Below are 23,994 nucleotides of genomic sequence, written 5' to 3'. Positions count from 1 at the left end.
ATCGTGCAATAGCTGGAGGAGATCCTCCTTGAGCACTTCCTTTAAAGCCTTATAAATTTCGTTTGTCTATCCATCCAGGCCAGGACTTCTATGATTAGGTGATTTTTCAATGGCTCTGACGATCTCTCCCTTTGAAAAAGCTTCTTCTAAGGCTTCCAAGTTAACCTGCTCGTATATGGAACTTGCATCAATGGTTGGGAGGGAGAGTGATTGCTGCCTAAAGATTGAAGTGAAGTAAACTGTTGCAATATCCAACTTGTGACGGTCGTCAAAGAACTCAATATTTTTCCGATGATGACAATTTGCAGCGGCGTAGAAGAAGCTATTATTCTCATCTCCTAGCACACAATTTCTGATTTTTGCACGCCTCCTCCATCCTTCAGTTTGCCATATTATGATCCGCTATGCTTTCGCAGTGGCGAATTTTCTCAAAGAGAATTCTATAGCTGTGAGGTTTCTTCTTTCTTCTACAGCGTCTAGATATTGCATGACATGCTTGCAATTCTGTAGAAGTAATTACAAACTGGACTTGGACCTTGCGCCCACTTCCTAATTGCTGCTCCGGTTCACCTGAGCTTGAAATTCAACGAGGGTGTAATGGATGCAAAGTGTCTGGTGCCCTTAGTGAGCCCACTGTGAATAACATCTCGTGGTTCCTGAGTGTGTAGCCAGTGATTCTCAAACCGGAAACATTTACTTCTGCTAAAGTCAATTGCAATGGGGATGTGATGTGAAGTTGTTGCAAAGACGGTTGTCGCCTCCGTGTTCAGAAAACCCAGGTTCCAGTCCGCGTTCACAAGGACTCTGTCAAGCTTAACCAAGGTGGGATCCCTTCTCTTATTTGACCATATATATGTTCTGTTGGTAATGTCGATGTCATCAAGGGCATTCTCTCTAATCCAGTCGTTAAAGCTGTCCATCATAGCCCAGTTTTTATGTCCCTTCGATTTTTCATGTGTAAACCTGTACATATTAAAATCTTCAAGAAGAATCCATGGTCCCGTAGCTGATTCAGCAGCTTGTTTAACCGTGTGGAAGAAATCGGGCCTCTCTGTATCATCACATGGGGCATAGACAGTTGTCAGGCAGAATGAGTTGTTGTCACTGAATGAACTTAAGTTTACTGAAATGCAGTATTGGCTTCTGAAGATCTCAATGGCAGACACACAATCTTTGTCCCAAGCGACAAGAAGGACATCAACAGAGCCAATAGCCGGGATGAAGTAGAAAGCTTTGAGGTTGGAGGGAAGAAAAAAGCTTGCTTTTGTTGCTTCCGCCACCTGAAGTTTGGTTTCCTGCAAGCATATAACATTCGTGTGGCAAGACAGAATTGCATCCTTAACTAACTTGCATTTGTCAGAGTCACACATTTCAGTTTAAAATCCTCATGAAAACATTGAGCCAAACAAATATGAAGATTTCAGTTTGAAATCCTCATGGAAACATTGAGCCAAACAAATATGAAGAAAAGACAGGCAAAACGCTGCGATGAGGCAGATGCAAATGCTTGTGATTTAATAAAATTCTTCACATATTATAAAAAATCATGACTTAAAAAATATTCAGGAAATAAAATTATATTCATGATTTTGAAATAATGATCGTGTATTCAAAACATATTCAAGAATTCTTCCCCAATTTCAAAGAAGTTCATTGATTCAAAATGTTCGTTGAGTCAAAAAATGTTCATGAATTCAGAAACTGTTCATCCATTTCTAGAAATGTTCGTCTAAAATAAACAAATATTCATGAATTTCATTTTCTAGGGGTATTTAGGGTTATACATGATCTATTGCCAACTTGGAGTAAACATGCCGATAATTAGAACTATTCTTAATGTATACGCCAAGTATTCGACAGTGTCCGTCTTGATCACACCTGGGTTCGAGGCTTCCGGTGCCTTTTCTTGCTGAGATTGGCGGGCCGCAAGCTCGGCACAGGGACTATGGGCCAACTAGATTGGTACCTCTAGTCCAGAACACCATCAATGTGAGCGAAGACAGAAGGCGTCACCTACTGGTTTTGCAAAATTACGTGTTAGCGGCAATTAGAGACCAAGGTAACTACTTGGGGACTTCATCGTTGAAGATACATGGCATCCGTGATTCAACAATACTGGAAGCCATTGCGTACAGGGAGACACTCTCTAGCAGACGATCTGCTCTGCAAAACTTTATTGTTGCTTTAGATTCCAAGCAAGTTGTAGAAGACATCCAGAAGGGCACATAAGGGAGATATGATAGTGTCATTAGTGAGATTAAGCTTCGTTCGTGCTACTAGTTTTATTTTTGAAGATAAGAGAGACAAATAAAGAGGCTCACAATCTGGCTAAGTTTTTACATTCGTTAGGTCAGGGACGCCACGTGTGGGGCTGGTTCAATCCGAGATGTATTCCACTGTGGCATTTGATCAATAAAGCTTAGCTTTACCTTTAAAAAATATACTGTGCTCTAAATTTAGAGTTGATATTGTTTCCTCGTATTGTGTATTCACTGGTCTTATATGCCCTGTATGTATTTTCTTCTTTTTGTAGAACCTTCCGAAATTTCCAAATACGGAAACCAAGGCACGGACCCAGTGCACCGGTTTCATCACAAGGCCGAAATACATATGATGCTCTTAAGCTATTATAGGAGTATATATTTTTGATAAAATAACTTACCTGTACGCGAAGCATACATACACGGTTTAACCAGAAGGAAATTTACAAGATTATACAGTGTAAACAGACGAGAAACTCAAAACAAACAACACTGTTTGTTCACGTAAACTTGAGCCTAGATACGGTGGCTCCTCCAACACGCAAGTGAGCTCGGTGAACCAGGCTCACGTTGTATGGTGGAATTTTATTGTATCGCCATGTTATTATTGATTCTGCAAAGGTGGTCGACCGGCACCTCCACTCTCAGAAGTGGCGGCCGCGGGCTCTGCTCAGCGCTCAGTGCTGGCCTGGGAGCTTCTCCTTGATCTTGTCCATGATGCCCTTCTTCTCGCCGGTGTCAGTGCCGTGCTGCCCGTAGCCGCCGCCGGTGCCGTGCGCCCCTGTGCCTGTCATCCCGGCGTGACCCTGCTGCCCGTAGGTGCCGCCGGTGGCCGTGGTGCCATGTGCCCCGGTGCCGGCCATCCCAGTGTGGCCTTGCTGTCCGTAGGTGCCGCCGGTGCCGGTCATCCCAGTGTGACCCTGCTGCCCGTAGGCGCCGCCGGTGCCGGCCATCCCAGTGTGGCCTTGCTGTCCGTAGGTGCCACCGGTGCCGGTCATCCCAGTGTGACCCTGCTGCCCGTAGGTGCCGCCGGTGCCGGCCATGCCGGTACCCTGCTGTCCGTAGGTGCCACCGGTGTTCTGCTGGTCACCGTGGCCACCAGGGAGCTTCTCCTTGATCTTCTCCTTGATGCCCTTCTTCCTCCTCCCGCCCATGCCATCGTCCTCGGACTATGGCGAAGAACGAGAGAAATCAGTACACAAAACACTAACCATAGATGCAAGTGGTGTCAGCAAGAAGTACTGTGTACTGTGTATACGCACCGAGCTGGAGCTGGAGCTGCCGGAGCGGTGCAGGATCCCACGGCCAGTCTGGTGCTCGTCCCTCATGGGCTGGAAATGCCCACCGGCGGCCGCGCCGGTGCCGACGCCATGTCCGGCCACCGGGTTGCCGTACTCGTCGACGCGGCCGCGCTGCTGCTGTCCCTGGTACTCCATCTTGCGCTGCGCTGAACTTGTCACACGGGGAATCAAGATCTAGTATGCTGCTGTTTACTTCTCTTGGTCTCGGTACACTTTGTTGTGTAAGCAGGTGCAGCACGAGGCACCATTTTATAAAGCCGTTTGCGGCGAGGGATAAGGATCGTCGGTCGGGTCGGATGGATCTCGGTGTGTGCCACGGTAGGGCGATACGTGTGCTCGCGGTGGGGCGGGTGGCGGTGACTGGTGACTAGCCCATGAAGCGAGGCCGGACGTGTGCAGGCGCTGTGCGCGGCCGGGTTGCCACGTCTCAGCTCCTTCTGGAAGCAGAAGTGATGACACACAGGGGAGAGGATGACAGCTATCTTTCGTCCGGGAAGAAGACAATCTGGGAAGAGAAAATTCCTTATTTAATATTATCTTAAAATCTACTTCCTTATTTGATATTGAAAAGTTTTTCTTCCCTGTTTAACACAGGTTCTAAATTTTATTCCTTATATAATATTTCCATCCATTTTAAGCCTAAATGACACCTGAAAAAACTCTTTTGCCCCTCATGTGGTATGTGTGTGGGGTAATAGCGCACACACACAGCATCAGTGCGAGGGCAAGGGCACACATGCAGCAACACATGCACATGCACCAACACACGCGCAGCAACACGCATGCGCGCGCGCACGCATGCAGCAACACACGCACGCAGTACACACACAGCAGCAGCACACACGCACGAAGCACATAGGCACGCAACAGCACACACACGCACATACACACGCAGAAGCAAACACACACGCAGCAGCCCACATGCACATACGCACATGCAGCAGCAGCACACATGTGTGCGTGCACCCACACACGCACCAGCATACACGCGCACACACATACCGCATGAGGGGCAAAATCGTCTTTTTAAGTGTCATTTAGGTTTAAAATGGACGAGAATAAAATTTATAACTAGTGTCAAATAAGGAAGAAAAACTTTTTCAATGTCAAATAAGAAAACAGATTTTAAGATAGTGTCAAATAAGAAATTTTTTTATATGAGAAACTCATCGGATACATCTTTTGGCTCGCAAAGGTCGACTTGTTTGCTTCGAGCAAATGACAGCTCGCAACTCTCAGTCGGCGTGTAACACGAACGAAAATAACTGCTCCTCCGTTCCGGTGCATCAATTTAACTCGCTAGTATTATATGTAACAAAATATATATTAAACACATTCGCATATGAACGCAATGATATGCTTTGCATGGACAAATTATGAAGTAGGCAATTCGAGAAGACAGTAGAATAAAGCTATGTCATTGGAATTTCAGCATCAGGAGAACTTGATTTACCCAAAAAGACTCGCGTCCCACTTTATAAAGGATCATTATACAAACGACACATACAACTCACACTCACAACACACATTCAAGGCAAAGATACAAGGGTGTATAAGAACAGCTGGATCACCCCGTCTACTCCAAGCAACTACATGTAGGCAGAGAGAGCACCACTTGGAGTCTCCGAAGAGCTCAACCGTGAGTGAGTCACCGCGAAGAGAGAAAGATGTGCATGACAAGCCGAACACTTCAAGGCGGTGCCTTCAAGAAGGGTATGACACAGGCGTATCGCCACCGCCCGATCCCATGATCAAGGTTTCCCTCGGAGCAATCAGAGCATGTAGAGGAACCGCGACGACGCCTTCAAAAAGGAGGCGACACCCATAGGCGCCATCGCCGTCGGCTTGGCAGAGCCAAAGCAGGTTTTCACCCCGGGAAATCCTCAAAGCCATCGAGGTGAGGCACATCAAGCCAGGCCCACCGCACCCACCCCTCCGGTTGTCGCACCCTGACCACACACCGCCCGCATAGTCATGGCAGCCAGCTCACACCCGAGCCTTGAGCTCCGCCCATGAGCCCATGCCTCCCACCTCCACTGCCGCCGCCCCGACACCATCCCCAACCAAAGTTTGCAGCCATGACCGGCAAAGAGATGAGCGGGAAGGCACCTCCTTCTGTGCCCCTGGACGACCCCCAGGTCCGAGGCCCACCCCCGGGACGGCCGCACTCGGCTGGCACAGCCCCGTCCTACCAGGTCGTGCAAGGACGAGCTCCTCGGTGCGCCACCTGACGGGAGGCAAGGATGGTTCTGTGGCCCTCCCGACCTCGGATCCAACCCTCAACGGTGGCCATCATTGGGAAAGGTCCAGCTCTATGCCGCGACATGTGCAAGCTCAACATGGGTTGGATTGGAGCCGCATTCAGACCGCCGTCGCGGCTGGAGAAGACCTCACCAGCGGCCGCCATCCACCACCAGCATCCACACAGCCAGACGACGAGGTGCAACGGCAACCCGAGCCGTCGGCGGCCGAGCTCCCGCGCTCGCCGAGCCACCCAGGCCGCCGCTAAGCCCGCGCCACCTGTGGCGCAGCTGCCACCGGATCAGGGCATGCCCAAACGCAGCCGCCAGCAACACCGCAGCCACCTCAGCCGCCCCGCGTCCGGATGCCATGCCGCCGCGCCTCCGCCGGCCACGCCGTCCCGCGCCACACGCGACCACACGGAGAGGGGAAGATGCCCCCCCCCCACCGCTGGAACTGACCAGGCTTCGCCTGCCTGAGCTCGCAGGCAGCGGCCAGGGAGGGGAGAAGGGGAGGAGGAGGTCCCGGAGGCGGGGCGCTAGGGTTTCTCCCGTGACGCACGTCGTGGGAGGAGGAGAGCAATCTGGAGAACTTGATTTACTAGGCTAGATAGCTTGAGTATTTGTACACGGGTTGAAGATTCACATTAGATGGATGCTACCAAGTCAAAACAGAAGAAGTGAAAAGATGACCCAAAAGGAGTAAAAGGGTTCATCTCAATGATTTGGTGTCCACAGAAAAAGACAAAGTGTAAGTGCATCTAGTGCCCCTTGTGGGTTTTGGATGATTAACGATAAAATTGTCAAGGGACTAATGTGTTCGTGAGTACACATAGGTGAAGTCCCCGATGATTTGGTTAAAATAGTGGGTTATGACCCCTAAAAATGTTCTGATAACATTTAACAATTCATAGTGCCCTCTAAAGAATTGAAGTTTGAAGAATAGTGATTCTTTGTTAGTTTTTTTTGAGTCGTAGGAAAAACCGTACTATTAGGGGGGTGAAAGTGAAGCAAGATAGAAAGTCTTTGAGTGTGATCAATCAAACCTATCTATGCTACTGAGCGAAGAGATGTGAATCTCCTTTTAGAAAAAGTCTTCGAGCTCTTGTGTTGCAGGTGATACTTTGAAACACCTGAGTTCGACTTCCTTGCTAAGGAGTTAGGAAAGTTGTTGTTGAGGTTGTCCTAAGTTTTAAGGAACCGGTGAATATGAGAGTTCAATTTTTTTTACTATTATGACAGCTCGCAACAACATGTTGGTGGGAGCCCCCTGTCCAACAGTCATATCACTAGCCAACTATGAGATGCAACTATAAATAGAAACCTAACCCCACAGATAGCGGGAGATTGCTCGAGAGAAATTTCTGCCCAATGTTACGCAAAGAGCATCCATGCCCGCACTAATTTTGAGATATCTAAGTGAGGAAAAACCATCCAAATCGTAAAGCAAAGTGATTGAGCATCACAAAGAAGTTGATCTAAGTCTAATGAGACTTGTTCCTCTTGAAGACTATGCATCTTCTAGACAGTTATGAGTCATTCATAGCTTCCAGTGTGCAACGGCCGAAAAATGATTTTTTTATGGTCTGAAGATCATCGCAATATCTACCCCGAGTAATTGGGTGAGTTCCAAGGAACTTATCTCAAGGATAAGAAGGCGGAGACTTGTGTGTCCTCAGAGTTGTGGCTCAACCTCTCTAATCCATATGTAAAATGTGCCAACAAATTGAACTGGGGTATTGAAATATTTGTGTCTTCACTGAGCACTCTGATTCTTATTCTTTGCACCTTACATTCAGAAATTTGTGTCTATATCCTCTCGGATGAGATGCTAGCATGTGAAATAAAACCTCGCCGAGAAACCATCAGGTCCCATCACCTTGTCCATCTGTTGTGTTTTAACCACATTACACACCTCCTCCTCCGAGAATCCCACCTCAAGATGATGTAGGTTGAAAATGGGGACTTGGAGGTAATTTGGTGATGAACCCAACATATCAAAGATTAAGGAATACACCGGTGTAGCCTTCTTGTCATGATCAGATGTAAGTGAGCAATTAATCTTGAGATAAGAGATGAAGGCTTTCTTTCTCCGGTGAATAGCATGCAAGTGTAGGAAACATGTGCATCTTACACTCTCCTTAAATCCCCAATACCCTCTAACGCTTCCTCGCAATTGTCCTCTCGAGGGGCGCCAAACCTAGCAGCTTCATCTTCAGAGGCTAATGCAAATGTCACTCCTCGCAGACAGTTGCCGTGTCTCCATGGACACATCCATGGCACTAGTGTAACTTTGGCATTCTTGAGGAATAGGAAGGTCTTTCTTTAAGAAGCTAGTTTGGATTATTGTTTTTGCCATGGTATAATTGTAGTAACTTTTTTTACATTATGTTAATTAGGAAAGCAAGAAATCGAAAGGAGAAACATCCTACTTGTGTGAGAGCCCATGATGATGCATGGGCCTGCTTGCCTAGCTACGCGGGCTGTTATCCGTGAGCAAGTCTATATGTCCAACTACAAGGAAACAAACAGTCTGATACACATTGTTATGGTAACATTCACCTCTCTCTCTTTTTTGACATGGGAAATATCCTCCATCCTTTCTTTGAGTTTTTTCATTTCTTTATAGGGGAAACTATCCCAAATGATAAACGAATAGGTGTTGAAGTTATAATTTTAAATAAACCACGATCAACTCCACGGCCGCCGCCCCGACACCATCCCCAACCAAAGCTTTAAGCCATGACCGGCAAAGAGACAAGCGGGAAGGCACCTACACCCGTGCCCCTGGACGGCCCCCAGGTCCAAGCCCCCCCCCCCGGCCTGCCGCATTCGGCTGCCACCGCCCCGTCCTGCCAGGTCGCGCAAGGACGAGCTCCCCGGTGCGCCACCTGACGGGAGGCAAGGATGGTTAAGTGGCCCTCCCGACCTCGGATCCAACCCTAAACGGTGGCCATCACTAGGAAAGGTCCAGCTCTATGCCGCGACATGTGCAAGCTCAACATGGGTTGGATTGGAGCCACACTCAGACCGGCGTCGCGGCTGGAGAAGACCTCACCAGCGGCCGCCATCCACCACCAGCATCCACATAGCCAGACGACGAGGTGCAACGGCGACCCAAGCCGCCGCCGACCGAGCTCCCGCGCGCGCCGAGCCACCCAGGCCGCCGCTGAGCCCGCGCCACCTGTGGCGCAGCTGCCACCGGATCAGGGCATGCCCAAACGCAGCCGCCATCAACACCGCAGCCACCTCCGCCGCCCCGCGTCCGGATGCCACGCCGTCGCGCCTCCGCCGGCCACGCCGTCCCGCGCCACACGCGACCACACGGAGAGGGGTAGATGCCCCCCCCCCATCGCTGGAACCGACCAGGCTTCGCCTGACTGAGCTCGCAGGCAGTGGCCAGGGAGGGGAGAAGGGGAGGAGGAGGTCCCGGAGGCGGGGCGCTAGGGTTTCTCCCGTGACGCACGTCGCGGGAGGAGGAGAGCAATCTGGAGAACTTGATTTGCCAGGCTAGATACCTTGAGTATTTGTACGCGGGTTGAAGATTCACATTAGATGGATGCTACCAAGTCAAAACAGAAGAAGTGAAAAGATGACCCAAAAGGAGTAAAAGGGTTCATCTCAATGATTTGGTGTCCACAGAAAAAGACAAAGTGTAAGTGCATCTAGTGCCCCTTGTGGGTTTTGATTATTAACGATAAAATTGTCAAGGGACTAATGTGTTTGTGAGTACACATAGGTGAAGTCCCCGATGATTTGGTTAAAATAGTGGGTTATGACCTCTAAAAATGTTCTGATAACATTTAACAATTCATAGTGCCCTCTAAAGAATTGAATTTTGAAGAATAGTGATTCTTTGTTAGTTTTTTGAGTCGTAGGAAAAACCGTACTATTAGGGGGATGAAAGTGAAGCAAGATAGAAAGTCTTTGAGTGTGATCAATCAAACCTATCTATGCTACTGAGGGAAGAGATGTGAATCTCCTTTCAGAAAAAGTCTTTGAGCTCTTTGTGTTGAAGGTGATACTTTGAAACACCTGAGTTCGACTTACTCGCTAAGGAGTTAGGAAAGTTGTTGTTGAGGTTGTCCTAAGTTTTAAGGAACCGGTGAATATGAGAGTTCAAATTTTTTACTATTATGACAGATCGCAACAACATGTTGGTGTGAGCCCCCTGTCCAACAGTCATATCGCTAGCCAACCATGACATGCAACTATAAATAGAAACCTAACCCCGCAGATAGCAGGAGATTGCTCGAGAGAAATTTCTGCCCAGTGTTACGCAAAGAGCATCCCTGCCCGCACTAATTTTGAGATATCTAAGTGAGGAAAAACCATCCAAATAGTAAAGCAAAGAGATTGAGCATCACAAAGAAGTTGATCTTAGTCTACTGAGACTTGTTCCTCTTGAAGACTATGCATCTTCTAGAAAGTTAGGAGTCATTCATAGCTTCCAGTGTACAACGGCTGAAGAATGATTTTTTGATGGTCTGAAGATCATCGCAATATCGACCCCGAGTAATTGGGTGAGTTCCAAGGAACTTATCTCAAGGATAAGAAGGCGGAAACTTGTGTGTCCTCAGAGTTGTGGCTCGACCTCTCTAATCCATACGTAAAATGTGCCACCAAATTGAACTAGGGTATTAAAATATCCGTGTCTTCACTGAGCACTCCGATTCTTATTCTTTGCACCTTACATTTAGAAATTTGTGTCTATATCCTCTCAGATGAGATGCCAACATGTGAAATAAAACCTCGCCGAGAAACCATCAGGTCCCATCACCTTGTCCATCTGTTGCGTTTTAACCACATTACACACCTCCTTCTCTGAGAATCCCACCTCAAGATGATGTAGGTTGAAAATGGGGACTGGGAGGTAATTTGGTGATGAACCCAGCATATCAAAGATTAAGGGATACACCGATGTAGCCTTCTCGTCATGATCAGATGTAAGTGAGCAATTAATCTTGAGATAAGAGATGAAGGCTTTCTTTCTCCGGTGAATAGCATGCGAGTGTAGGAAACATGTGCATCTTACACTCTCCTTAAATCCCCAATACCCTCTAACGCTTCCTCCCAATTGTCCTCTCAAGGGGCGCCAAACCTAGCAGCTTCATCTTCAGAGGCTAATGCAAATGTCACTCCTCGCAGACAGTTGCCGTGTCTCCATGGACACATCCATGGCACTAGTGTAACTTTGGCATTCTCGAGGAATAGGAAGGTCTTTCTTTAAGCAGCTACTTTGGATTATTGTTTTTGCCATGGTATAATTGTAGTAACTTTTTTTACATTATGTTAATTTGGAAAGCAAGAAATCGAAAGGATAAACATCCTACTAGTGTGAGAGCCCATGACGATGCACGGGCCTGCTTGCCTAGTTACGTGAGATGTTATCCGCAAGCAAGTCTATATGTCCAACTACAAGGAAACAAGCAGTCTGATACACATTGTTATGGTATCATTCACCTCTCTCTCTCTCTCTTGACATAGAAAATATCCCCCATCCTTTCTTTGAGTTTTTCCATTTCTTTATATGGGAAACTATCCTAAATGATAAATGAATAGGTGAAGAAGTTATAATTTTAAATAAACCACGATCAAATCTATGGAAGCAATGGCTTATGCGTTCCTTTTAGTTCCGACTTCAGAATAAATTTTTTTATATCTTCTTTGGAGAACCACCTAAGGTCCCACCAACTCCAGCTAAAAGAATAAAACAATTCCATTCAAGCAAGAAGTCTCGTTTAGCGAGACAGAAGCCGAGCTCACCTACAGGAACCGAAAGTGGCCAGCCCAGTAGCCATATGGTTTCGTCATGTTGACTTCACACATATCGTTTTTTTACTTTGTTTATAGTTACAAAAATAATGAATTCATATATTATGAAAAATTAGTTACTTCATTGCACATTAAAAAATATCCATGTAGCTAAAACATTGTTAGCTCAACTTTTAGAAAATATTTGTACCATTGAAAAGAATGTAAGTGAAATTTTTAAAAATATTCATACAATTTAAAATGTTTTTGGTACCATTCAGAAAAATACGTTGCATTTTAATAAAGCATGCATTTCAAAAAAATATTTTGAGGTTAAAAAAGTTTATACAATGTAAAGAAATGTTCGCATAGCCTAAAAATTGTTTTGTATCATTCGAGAAAATGTTTCAACGTTTATTTGAAAATATTGAACACATATATAAAAAAATGTTAATCATGTATTTGAAAAAATGTTGAACTTGTATAAAAAAAGTTTCTGATGTATATGAAAAATGTAACGCATTTGAATAAATTAGACATGTGTTGGAGAAAAGAAAGTAAAAAAGAAGAAAAACAAAGAAACCCGAAGAAAAAAAGATCAATATTTATACCCAAATATATCGTAGTCTTAGTCATTGTCGTAGTTGTCTTCTTCCAATGCATCTTCCTCCTCATCAAGGTGGCTGTGGTAGTCTATATGTCCATGACGATGCACGAGCCTGCTTCCCTAGCTATGCGGGATGTTATCCGCGAGCAAGTCTATATGTCCAACTACAAGGAAACAAGCAGTCCGATACACATTGTTATGGTATCATTCACCTCTTTTTCTTTTTGACATGGGAAATACCCCCCCATCCTTTCTTTGAGTTTTTTTATTTCTTTATATGGGAAATTATCCCAACTGATAAATGAATAGTTGTGGAAGTTATAATTGTAAATAAACCACGATCAAACCTATGGAAGCATTGGCTTATACATTCCTTTTAGTTCCGACTTCAGAATATTTTTGTTGATTTCGTCTTCCGAGAACCACCTAAGGTTCCACCAACTCCAGCTAAACGAATAAAATAATTCCATTCAAGCAAGAAGTCTCCTTTAGCGAGACAGAAGCCGAGCTCACCTACAGGAACCGAAAGTGGCCAGCCCAGTAGCATATGGTTTCGTCATGTTGACTTCACGCATGTTGTTTCTTTACTTTGTTTATATTTACAAAAATAATAAATTCATATATTATGAAAGAATAGTTACTTTTTTTTAAAAAAAATGCACACTAAAAAATATCCATGTAGCGTAAAACAATGTTTGCTCAACTTTTTTTAAAAAATTGTACCATTGAAAACAATGTAAGTGAAATTTTTAAAAATATTCATACAATTTACAAATATTGTTTAGTACCATTCAAAAAAGTATGTTGCATTTTCATAAAGCATGCATTTCAAAAAATATGTTTGTGACGTCAAAAAATATTGTACAATGTAAAGAAATGTTTGCATAGCCTAAAAAATGTTTTGTATCATTCGAGAAAATGTTTCAACGTTTATTTGAAAAGATTTAACACATATATAAAAATATTAATCATGTATTTGAATTTTTTTAAGTTGTATAAAAAAAGTTTCTGATGTATATGAAAAATGTAGAACATATTTGAATAAATTAGACATGTGTTGGAGAAAATAAAGTAAAAAAAGAATAAAAACAAAGAAGCCGGAAAAAAAGGAAACTAAAGAAAAACTGAAGAAAACCCAAAGAACACCGATGCAAACACAGTGAAAAAACTAATAAGAAACCACAGGAAAAAAACTGGCGTGCAGCTACAGTATTGGGCTTGCCCAGTAGCCCCGCCCTGTAGGTGAGAAGTGGCATTTGCGGTTTCGCGCTCGATACTTTGCGCGCAGGGCCTCAACGCTAACAACTTCGCATTGACGGCCTTGATATATTTGCGTCCTTGAAAATATGAACATCCATGGGTTCGGTTGGGAGGATGAAACATCCACGTCCCGGTATGTACGTTTCTCCTGCACTCTCTGGTTAATTGCCATTACAGGATCGATTTTCTGTTTTTTTAGGGTACATCTTTCTATTTCTGAGACATATGTTCCCTGAAAGTACACGGTCAAAAAGCTAGCTTTCTGTTCAAACATCGTACGCCCTGGCCATCTCACAAAAACCCCTACAACAGGTGCAAGCCATGAACGATATTTATCGATCAAGCAATATAGTTGGCCTTCTCTTGCTGCATCGCATCCACGATCTTGGACCATTTCGTGCGGGCGGTGATCACCACCAGCGTGCTGGTCTGGCAAGTAAGCCCGCAGATCAGACCCGACCATAAACCCTGCAAACAAAGTACATGGTCTGTTGAGTGTTCCATCTCATTAATTATATTTCAGAAAGAATGGAGTTCGAGCTGCTTGCTATCCACATTCCGCAGTGGCAAGGGTGAGAGCTCTCAGTAGGGTAATTACCGTGGTGTAGAAATTGAGCTTGAAGGCAAAGAGCATGGCCAACGGCATGCCGATGAAGTAGAACGCCACAAGGTTCGTCATCGCCGCCAGGTGCTGCCATCCGCAGCCCCTCGCCACCCCTGCACATGCCAATTTATTCGATTGTTAATTTGCGGAATCGTTTAGCGCGCACTAACAGCGGCATTCCAGTACGTGGTACTACGAAATTATCTATCTGTTCAGTAGTGCAGGTAAGTGATTCTTGGAGATTGGTTTAGGTAGCTGCCGCACCTGACAGTACGCCCTGCGCGGAGTCGAGCACAATCGAGATCATCAAGAGCGGGGTGATGGCTGCGAATTCTGCCACAATCACCTTGCTCCCGCTGAAGAGTCTCGCCCAAAGGCCGTGGCCAAAGCCCAGCAGCAGGATGAAGGAGAAAGCGAGGAACACCGACAACTTAAGCGTCACCGCGACCGCATTCTTCGCCATATCCACGTTCCCGGCTCCGATCTCATTCGACACCCGGGTGCTGCAAAAGGTGCAAACAGTTAATGAAACAACAGGTCGTTGTGCTTAATTACAGCGTCAAATTAAATGAAGAACCTGAGATCGTACATACCTTACAGCGGCACTGAATCCGTAGGTGATCATGTAGGCAATCGCCTCCGTGCTTGAGCTGCATTTACAAGTTGAAGAAGTCAACATGATGGAACAATGCTTCTGAAGCTCCATCGGACAGACAGTATTCGAGAATGAACTTACCACATGGCGATCAACGACGTGCTCACTGTGGAATTTGGTAGCAATCCCGCGATAAGAACCAGAAGCTCAAATGCCCAATACTCCAAGCTGCATGCATTCAACAAACTCAAAATCAATAATGAGAAAAAACAACATGTGGCTGACAATGGTATCTGTATATCCAACTATATATTTACCGACCAAACCATGATGGCGGAGGGCGTCGCGAGCTTGATCGTCGGCAACACGTAGTTCAACGCGTCGGCGGAGAAGCCCTTCCATGTCTCGCCAAACTCCTTGGACCGCATCACGTACCCAAGCAGCATCAGGCAGGAGAACCATAAGGTGATGGAGATGGCGGTAGACGCGCCGATGAGGCCGAACCCAAGCACGTTCACCAGCAGGTGGTTCAGCGCAATGTGCAGCATGAATGGCACCACGGAGCAGACGACGAGCGGTAGGACGATGGACTGTGTCTGCAGGTACCGTATAAGGCACTGCAGGAAGGAGAAGGCGAACAGACCGGGGATCTGGTACCGAATGAACACCGCAGCGGCGCGGGACACCTCGGGTTCTTGACGCAGGCACAGAAGCAGGGGCTCCGTGAACAGCCACAGGACGGCGATGACCATAGACACCACCGCCGACATGATGAGCGACGACTGCAGGTATAGTCCTAGCATGCGGTATAATCGTGCCCCGTAGGCCTGCCCGCATAGCGTCTCCAGGGCGCCGCTCATGCCGGTCTGAAATGTTCAGCATTTTTTGCATATGAGTTACTCCGTTGGATTAATTCTGAGGAATTAGCCCCTTTGTTCCGGAATATAAAGTGCATCAATTTTCGTGAAAAATCAAATATAAATATATGTGATCAAGATTATGAAATAAAATATCAACATCCACAATACTACAAAGTATGAAAATAATTTTAATGATGGACCTAATGATACAAATTTGGTATTATAGATATATCATTTTTTTTAAACTCGATCAAACATGCAGATGTTTGATTTTGAAAAAACCTAACAAACCTTATATTTTGGAAGGATGGAAGTAGGATGTAAATGGAAGTAGGATGCAATGCGACAATGTTCCACAGCAGAACAAGTTCTTTTTTTTAGAACAACTGCAGAACAAGTTATGGACTTAATGGGACTGTCTATTCGCAAGTCACCTGAATTTCTTTTTCACCTAAGTCATCTTGGTTCGCTGTGTTCTACTGTAGCTTTTTCTATATTCACCATTTTACCCACATTATGTTCAGGTGCCGTTTCTCCATCCGCATTGGGAAGAATGAAGATGGTTTGGGATTGGCTTGGCCTCAATTTATTTTAATGTTGAGAATCGGCCAACTACAGCTCGGTCTCGGGGTGGTGGTTCGCAGCAGTCACTCTCACCCATGGGGCAGCCGGAGTAAACCATGATCATCCTTATCATGCTAGTCTAATGGGAGATATGCAATGAAGGGAATGCGTACGACTTCCGCAACCATTTCTCAATGCATCTAGCATATCATTGTTTCTAAGATTAGAAAAGAAGCCGAGGATCGCTCAACCACCGGGGCTAAACACATGGAATGATGGAATTAATAATTACTGCGAGAGTAGTCGTCTTTTGTTTCGTATATCAACTTTGAGCAACGGACATATAATCTTATAAGTTATAACTCTCTTCTTAATCTTTCATAAGTGTTAAAGCTTTTTGCCCTCGTTTTATAAGAAAAAGTTTAAAGCGCTCTATAATCCGGACAGATGGAAGTACATACCTCTCGAAACGAAAATTCACTATTTCTAGAAACCCACATTAGTTTACCGCAAAACACACGCCCACTATCGGCAGACGCAGCGGCCATGATTCGGCGGACTCGTGGCCACACATGTACTGAAAAGTCCTGGATCCCGACTCTGGAGAAACTTGGCTGATTTACGTCATTGACCATGTCACCCAGCAGGAGTTGATCGGTTATTTTACTTGCAGCACGGCATCGAATTAGACAAACAAGTGGTTAAGCGCATCAAGCGCAAGAAGGGTGGGTGGATCGAGGCTCGTGAGTCGTGAGACTTGTGACTGATTGCTTGAGAACACCGTCGCCGTTTCCCAGGGAGACGGAGATATTCGCTTTGTACCAGATCGAGACGACCCCTTCCTTCCTAGCTCAAGACTCGGCCTCCCCTGTGTAATGTTTACCACTTTTCAGAATTTATTTGACCTCGCTCGATCCCCTAGTCGACGCATGTAGTGATGTACTCCAGTGCATACACGTCGACCATGCACGCACGCATTCATGCAGCCAGACCGGATGGCGTACGTGAGGACCAGCCGAGCCGAGCCACGGCAGTCATGCAGACACGACACGTCGTCGATCGACTCCCACAGAAACAGAATACTCCCAACTTAACCGTAAATTTAACTAGCAAGACCGATTGCGGCGGGAGCAAAAATTATATCAGTGAATTCGTATTTGAAAGAAGTTTTCAATTATATAATTTTTTCTCCCGCCGCAGTTGGTCTCGTTGATTAAATTTATGGTCAAAGTTAGACCTCGGGAAGCACGGATGCACTATACCCTCCATTCCAAAATATAGTACACCCGCGCTTTCCGAGGTCCAACTTTGACCATAAATTTAACCAACAAGACCAACTGCGGCGAAAGAAAAAATTATATAATTAAAAACTTCTTTCGAATACGAATTCATTGATATATTTTTTGCTCCCGTCGCAATCGATCTTGATAGTTAAATTTACGGTCAAAGTTGAAACACGTGGATAGAGGAAGTATTATATTATGGAATGAAGGAAGTATTTTGGAATGGAGGGAGTACAGTCGTACCGACGTTTGTGTCAGTCCAGCTATGCCCGGCAGCTATAGGCTATCTATAACTCTCCCAGTCTCCCTCTGCGGGCCACGCAAACGATGTATAACTCCGCGTGTCAGTTTCTTGTTGGCAGCTACACGAATTCAATGCGTGTGTAAGACAGCTACAGTTTCTGCGAATAGCTAGCGCCTCCTGGGCCAAGAAGAAAGCAAGGAAAATGTTGGCTTCTTGTGCGTTTTCTGGTTTTGGGTCGTGTAGATTGAGACTTGGAGAGATGATGGCCGATCGATTTGTTTCATTTCCTGAGCAAACCAAAAAAAGAAGCATCCCTTCCATTTTCCGAGCAAACAAATTGTACTACACTAGTACTACTTAATTATTCCAATGTTCAGCCGTATATATTTGGTGTGCCCTTAATCCTTATCACTGCTTGCTAATGGAGTGTGAGATCAATGGAGTACGAGAGTGGAGCTGAAATGATATGGTACTGTACGTAAGGTCAACAGGCCATCTAGCACGAGCGTTGATAATATCTCATCTGATCTGATCGCTCCGGCTAGGGCTAGTGCCACGTTAACTAGTAAACATATATCTATCTGAACGCAAAAAACATATATCTATCTTTAAAGATGTCACCTCATCAAGTCCACTCTCTTCTCTTCTCTCCGCCTAAAAAACAATTCAGTACAAAGTTGATTTCATGTGGACGTCCGATATTTATCCAGCGGCTCCGTGTCATCTTCCTCCTGATCTAGCCCTCTTTCCACACCGCTCCGATCTATGATGCAGCGCCCACCAAAAGCGCCGCCGTTTCCACCAACGGCCGGCGGTGCTTCGCCCTGGCCCTCCCTCCCTCGTCCCTCCACCATCCTTTCTTTCTGGCGCCGGCAGTCCACCCCACCCCACACCCCAACGGTTAAGCCCCGGCCTCCCCTCACTGGTGAAGCCGCTGCCACATCGTCGGTCTCCAACTCCGTGCCGTTCATGGCTTGAACCCTCGCCTCGCTGCCGTCCATCGCGGTGTCCCCGTGCTCGCCTGGGAGCTTTTGAAACCCGCTGATCGAAATGCATTTTCAGGTAGCTTGCATATACGCGTCGCGGTACTCCGTCTCAAAATTTCGGCAGAGCTACGCAGGCGATCTAACCGAACTTGGACGAATTAAATCAAGAGTGTGTGGTAGCAGCATGCAGCACGTACCACGAAGGCGTAGCCGGTGACGGTGGCCCAGGAGTTGCCGAGCGTGGCGCCGGCGAGGTGGACGTCGCCGAGGTGGCCGGAGAACATGACGGACACCAGCGGGATGCCGTAGTAGGACATGTTGGTGAGGACCATGGGCACCGCGAACTGCAGCTGCGCCCACGCCTCCTCCGTGTCGATCAGGCGGCGCAGCCACACCGGCGGGCAGCCGCAGGGCCTCTTCGCCTCGCCGCCCTTGCCGTCGGCGGGCTCGAGCAGCGGAGCCGCCGAGGACATGTCGGCCCCGCGAGCGCGCCGCAAGAGAGGGAAGGAGAAGAAGCTGCGTTAGTTTTGTGGGGGGTGTGTGGTGCCGCCGCCGCCGATGGCGATCAAGAAGATAGCGAGCGATGTGGAGATTGATCCCGTTTTTCTGTGCGGCGTGGGAAACGGGTGGTGGCGTGGAGAACTGGAGAAGATCGCACTACACATTGATTTTGTAATTTTTTCTACTCACCCGTCATACGAGATGTGCGCATGTGCGGGTACAGGAAGATTTCAAGGTGCGTGCGCATAGCACGGTCGGGGTAGGGATGGTCTCTTGGTGGGTTGATGTTCCTAATTAATGCTAGTTTGAGTTGTCAAATTTTTTTTTTTTGCTACTACGTACTAGGTTGAGTTGTAAAAAGAAAGGGAAACGTTCGTACCCGGTGCGCCGGACGCACGCGGGCCTTGCGATCAATCCGGATCGTGCGTCGCTCGGGCCTACCTCTCTCATCTACGAATCGTTTTTCATCTTCTCTCTCTTCTACCTCGCGACACGCAGTATACGCCGCTGGACCGCTCGGTTCCTCCATCTCTGTAGCTCACGCGCAGCACAACGGCATGAACGAGGCCTTGCTCATAGGGCGAGCCATTGCGGGGCGGAGAAGACGTCGACGACCAATGCCTCCTCCCTCCCCTTTTTCCCCTCTCCAGTCCCCTGCGAACCCTCACCTTCCTGTAGACGAGCTTCAACCGGCAGTTATCGGAGCTGGAACCAGTTCTACAAAATGCTACGAACGGCTTCTTTTTTGCTGGAACCATCAAACCGATGGCGGTGGAGCTGCAACCAGTGATACAAAATGCTACGACTGACCCTTTTTTTGCTGGAACCAGAGAAAGAGCGGAGGATACAAATGGTGCAGGAGGAGCTGCAAACAGTACCCAAAAATGCCACAACTGTCGTGTAAGAAAGCTACCACCGGCTTCTAATAAAGCTTCAAACATAGACGCAAAAGTTGTGGGCGCCCACCGTGCAAACTGAAAAGCTACAACCGGCCGCGAGATAGCTACTACAGGTCTTTTGAAAAGTTTCAACCGAGGGAACGGCGAACTGATGATGGCGAGCGGCGGCGATGGAAGCTGCGCGGTGGGGCAACTCGTGACGTAAGAGAAATAATGAGTTTCGATGGACATGCATCAGAGCTACAACCGGTGCACATAGGAGCTACAACCGTCAAAGCCAAATGCTATGACCGGTGACAATTTTGCTGGAACCAGAGAAAGAATGAGTTTCGATGGACATGCATCAGAGCTGCAACCAGTACTGAAAAATGCTACATCCGGCAATCAAAAAAGCTACATCCTGCTTTAGAAAAAGCTTCAACTAGATACGGGGTAGCTCGAGGTCGGCCACCGCGTAGCGCAAAAAGCTGCAACCCGCTTCTAGAAAAGCTTCAAACAGAAAACGGCTAACTAGCAATAGCGGCCGGCGAAGATGAAGCTGTGTGGCGGTGCTACAATGGGCGCATGGCGAGCTACGACACGGCTGGTGGTGATGCTGGAACCATCACCTAGATATGCTACATTGTTTTTGTGTTGGAACAGGCATTTTTCTTTTTGCTACGTCTGTGTGACAATTTTGCTTCAATCATGTGGTTTTTTTGCTACCATCCACAGTTTTTGCTACATCCATTTTCTCACGACGGCCAGATGCCGGTGGTGGGTTTCTGTGAATTCGATCCAACACGGGGGGGGGGGGGGGGGGAGGGGGGCAGGGGCGGATGCTGCAACCGGTCGCCGGCGAGCTGCTACGGGCTCGCGGCGGGCTGCAACCTCGACTGGCCGTAACCATGGCCGCACGCTGCTGCATCCATGGAGGTTTCAGAAACACACAAAGACGACATAGGTGAGGGCGGGGGACTAGCGGCGAGGGCGGCGACCGTAGGCAACCGACGGCGAGGGCGACCTGCGGTGAGGAGGCGAGGCGGTCGGCGCGTGCTGGGGCATCGACACGCACGAGGGGGCCCCGTCCTTTTCCCATGCGGGAGGTTGAAGAAGGAGGTGTGGGGAGGAACGGATCGGACGATGCAGGGGACCAAATCTGACGGTTGGGGCTGGACCGACCCAACCGTTAGGCCGGTGCGCCAGCGCAGATCACTGCCCAAAAAGAAATACTATATGCTAGGTTGTTCCTCTGGTAATAAGTTACAATACGGTGGCCATCTCGAACGCACAGATGCTTGTTCGTAGAGTCTTGAACTCCAACGCTGGTCACGAATTATAAGCGGTACTGTACACAGAAACGCTAGCGCCTGCCCCTCCACCGCAAAAAAGTCTTGAGTTATTAGTTAGGGCAACTCCAATTAATGCAGTGTTCGTCGGCCTATAGTGATGCATTTCAGATTGCGACCGACTTTTATTGAAAATAGAAACATATATAAAGTGCCATCAAAAGTCCTTTCATCCATTAATTAAACATAGAAATGTTAATCAAAAACATAAATAAAGTCTAGGACTAGTGGCTGTCGCGCCGTCACCATTATCCTTGTCGGTGAGGTCAACGTAGACCGGCACCCGCCAAGGATACGACCACGGTACTACCACCGGTGTCGGTGCGTGCAGTGGTGCATCGTGCGCCTCCTTCTACTATCGCGTCAGCTGCGTGCACCCACATGGGAACATGGATGTCCACGACCACGAATGCCCCACTAGTGGCCACGGCTACTGCTCTGGCTCAGGCGCGAACCCGGGCGAGGGCACGACAACCTGTACTCTGACCAAATCGGACAACGCCAGAGACAGGTCAAGCCAGGCCAGCCAGCCGGGGAGCTCCTAGAGCACGAAGGCTTCGATGGCCCTTCCGTAGGACTCTACAACCTCCTCATCCTCCTCCTCCACCACCAGCTGTGGTGCTGGAGCGCGCATGGTGCATGAGGCGCACCCTCGAAGCACAACGGCAGCGTTGGTCGTGATTGTCGGTGAACAACGTGACCCAATGCACGGAGTCCACCGCGAACGCTGGGGCGTCGCGGTGGTCGGCCGGGAGCTGAGCATGACAATGGCGGATTTCCGCCTCCCGCCGGAACCTCTGGTCAGCAACAGCTGCAGCAGCACTGGGACCCTATTTGGGTTCAAATGCCCGACAGGTTGACATCTGGCCAGGGCACGGGGATGGCATTCTCCCAGTGGTGCCGGTGCTGGTGGACAAGTGCGTAGATGCGGTTGAGCGCCGAAATCAAGGTGAAGGTCGTCATGCGGCGGCACCCCAAGGAGGACCAGGCCTCGTGGTCGTGCTCTCCGGGCATGCGCTCCAGAATGACATGTGTCAATTCATGTGAATACCGCCTCCTCGGCCAGGAAGAAAACAAGGAAAACGTTGGAATACTTGTAATCCTGTACATGTAGGGCAAGGACTTGTTGTATTTACGTATTGTAATTATGTACGTCAGGTTGGATCGATATGGCTTCGTCTCTGTATAGTTTCTTACGAGCCAAGTCAATTTAAACCAACGTACGCCTCCTGTACTCCTGATCATCCATATATACACGTACGAGTCCCTGCTGGCCGATACAGCAAACTCTTCCACCCAGATTTACATGGTATACAGAGCCTAAAACCTCTTCCCGCACATCCCCAGCCATGGCGTCGTCTTCCTCCTCTAGTCTGCCTTCCAATCCCTTTAGCCAGCAAGTCACCGAGCGCCTCACCAGGGAAAATTTTCTTCTCTGGAAAGCCCAAGTTCCTCCCCAAATCAGAGGCGCTCGCCTGTTTGGTTACATGGACGGCACCACCGTCGCACCCTTGGAATTCATCGAGGTGGCTAACAAGAGCGGCCTAGAGCAAGTAGCCAATCCCCTGTATGATCTATGGGTCTATCAAGATCAACAGGTGTTGGCGTATGTGATGGGATCTCTCTCACGAGAGGTCCTGGCGTAGGTCTCGGACATCACATCCTTGGCTCCTCTCTGGAAGGCAATCACGGAGATGTACTCATCCCAATCCCGGGCGCGAGCAATCCAGCTCTGCGGCCAACTCTCCAACACAAAGAAGGGCGAGATGACGGCATCGGCCTACTTCACGAAGATGAAGGGGATTGCTGATGAGATGGTTGCAATTGGTAAGAAGATTGATGATGATGATTTAATCTTGCAGATTCTTTCTGGACTCGACAACGACTACAACCTGTTCGTGTCTGCAATCTCGGCCACAACTGCTCGAGGGGACCCCATCTCTCTCGGTGACATGTACGGGCAGCTTCTGGTGGCTAAGAGTTGCCTCGAGGCCCTGGCTCATGGCGGATATTATTCTGCCAACCTCGCTAACAAAGGAGGGCGTGGCCCCTCCAACAGCGGCAACCGCAGGAATAACGACGGGAACAGCGGCTATGGTGGTCGCAGCGGCTATGATGGCCGCGGGAGTAGCAACGGTGGTGGCTACCAGAACAAGCCACCAAAATAAGGAGGAGGCGGCGGCTACCAAGGAGGCAGCAGCTACCAAGGCGGTGACGGCTACCAAGGCGGCGACGGCGGCTACCAAGGCGGCGGCGGCAATGCTTCTGAAGAGCAGTGCCAAATTTGTCGTCGTGAAGGTCACGAAGCTTACCGCTGCTGGAAGAGGCATGACAAACGTTTTCGCACACCACCGGCAACACCGAAGATGACGGTGAACATGATGACAAACTCCTATGGTGTTGACACCAATTGGTACGTCGACACTGGAGCTACCGACCACATTACGGGTTAGCTAAGCAAGCTCACGGTCCATGATCGCTACCATGGCAACGAGCAAGTTCATGCAGCAAATGGAGTAGGTATGGAAATAGAACATATTGGTCAAACGCAAATTCATACCCATGATCGTCCTTTACATCTTAAGAATGTCCTACATGTTCCATCTGCAACAAAAAAAAAATCTTATTTCAGCTCACAAACTTGCTCATGACAATCTTACTTACATTGAGTTTTGGCTTGAATTTATTTCTGTTAAGGACCAAGTAA

At 47.7% G+C, this 23,994-nt stretch overlaps 2 protein-coding genes and 1 pseudogene across 2 annotated transcripts; 1 reads left to right on the top strand and 2 right to left on the bottom strand.

Moving 5' to 3' along the window:
* Positions 1 to 2,627: 2,627 nt before the first annotated feature.
* Positions 2,628 to 3,820, bottom strand: LOC125515056 (dehydrin DHN4-like). Its single transcript, XM_048680476.2, has 2 exons — positions 3,524 to 3,820; positions 2,628 to 3,430 (listed from the first exon to the last, which is right to left on the bottom strand). Exons 1-2 carry the CDS (start codon positions 3,695 to 3,697, stop codon positions 2,939 to 2,941), a joined length of 666 nt encoding a protein of 221 aa, XP_048536433.2. The 5' UTR covers positions 3,698 to 3,820; the 3' UTR covers positions 2,628 to 2,938.
* A 9,704-nt stretch (positions 3,821 to 13,524) lies between these two features.
* On the bottom strand, positions 13,525 to 19,254 carry LOC125515055 (protein DETOXIFICATION 19). Its single transcript, XM_048680475.2, has 7 exons — positions 18,757 to 19,254; positions 14,944 to 15,488; positions 14,764 to 14,850; positions 14,621 to 14,677; positions 14,292 to 14,530; positions 14,022 to 14,140; positions 13,525 to 13,891 (listed from the first exon to the last, which is right to left on the bottom strand). The coding sequence occupies exons 1-7, from the start codon at positions 19,030 to 19,032 to the stop codon at positions 13,763 to 13,765; spliced, it is 1,452 nt and encodes a 483-aa protein (XP_048536432.2). The 5' UTR covers positions 19,033 to 19,254; the 3' UTR covers positions 13,525 to 13,762.
* Positions 19,255 to 23,119: 3,865 nt separating this feature from the next.
* On the top strand, positions 23,120 to 23,267 carry LOC125517774 (small nucleolar RNA Z247; annotated as a pseudogene).
* Positions 23,268 to 23,994: the final 727 nt, after the last annotated feature.

The sequence above is a fragment of the Triticum urartu genome, chromosome 6A, assembly GCF_056163025.1.
Source record: "Triticum urartu cultivar PI428250 chromosome 6A, HENAU_Tu73, whole genome shotgun sequence".
In the NCBI taxonomy this organism is placed as follows: Eukaryota; Viridiplantae; Streptophyta; class Magnoliopsida; order Poales; family Poaceae; genus Triticum; species Triticum urartu.
This window is presented reverse-complemented; position numbering and strand designations above follow the sequence as displayed.

Bases quoted from the DNA above. Each gene is read 5' to 3' on its own strand.
- LOC125515056 (XM_048680476.2), bottom strand. From the start codon at position 3,697: ATGGAGTACCAGGGACAGCAGCAGCGCGGCCGCGTCGACGAGTACGGC. The intron at 3,431-3,523 runs GTGCGTATACAC...TCTTCGCCATAG, and splicing joins GCAGCTCCAGCTCCAGCTCG to TCCGAGGACGATGGCATGGG.
- LOC125515055 (XM_048680475.2), bottom strand. From the start codon at position 19,032: ATGTCCTCGGCGGCTCCGCTGCTCGAGCCCGCCGACGGCAAGGGCGGC. The intron at 14,851-14,943 runs GTCGGTAAATAT...GAATGCATGCAG, and splicing joins CCCTCCGCCATCATGGTTTG to CTTGGAGTATTGGGCATTTG. The intron at 13,892-14,021 runs GTAATTACCCTA...CTTTGTTTGCAG, and splicing joins AGCTCAATTTCTACACCACG to GGTTTATGGTCGGGTCTGAT.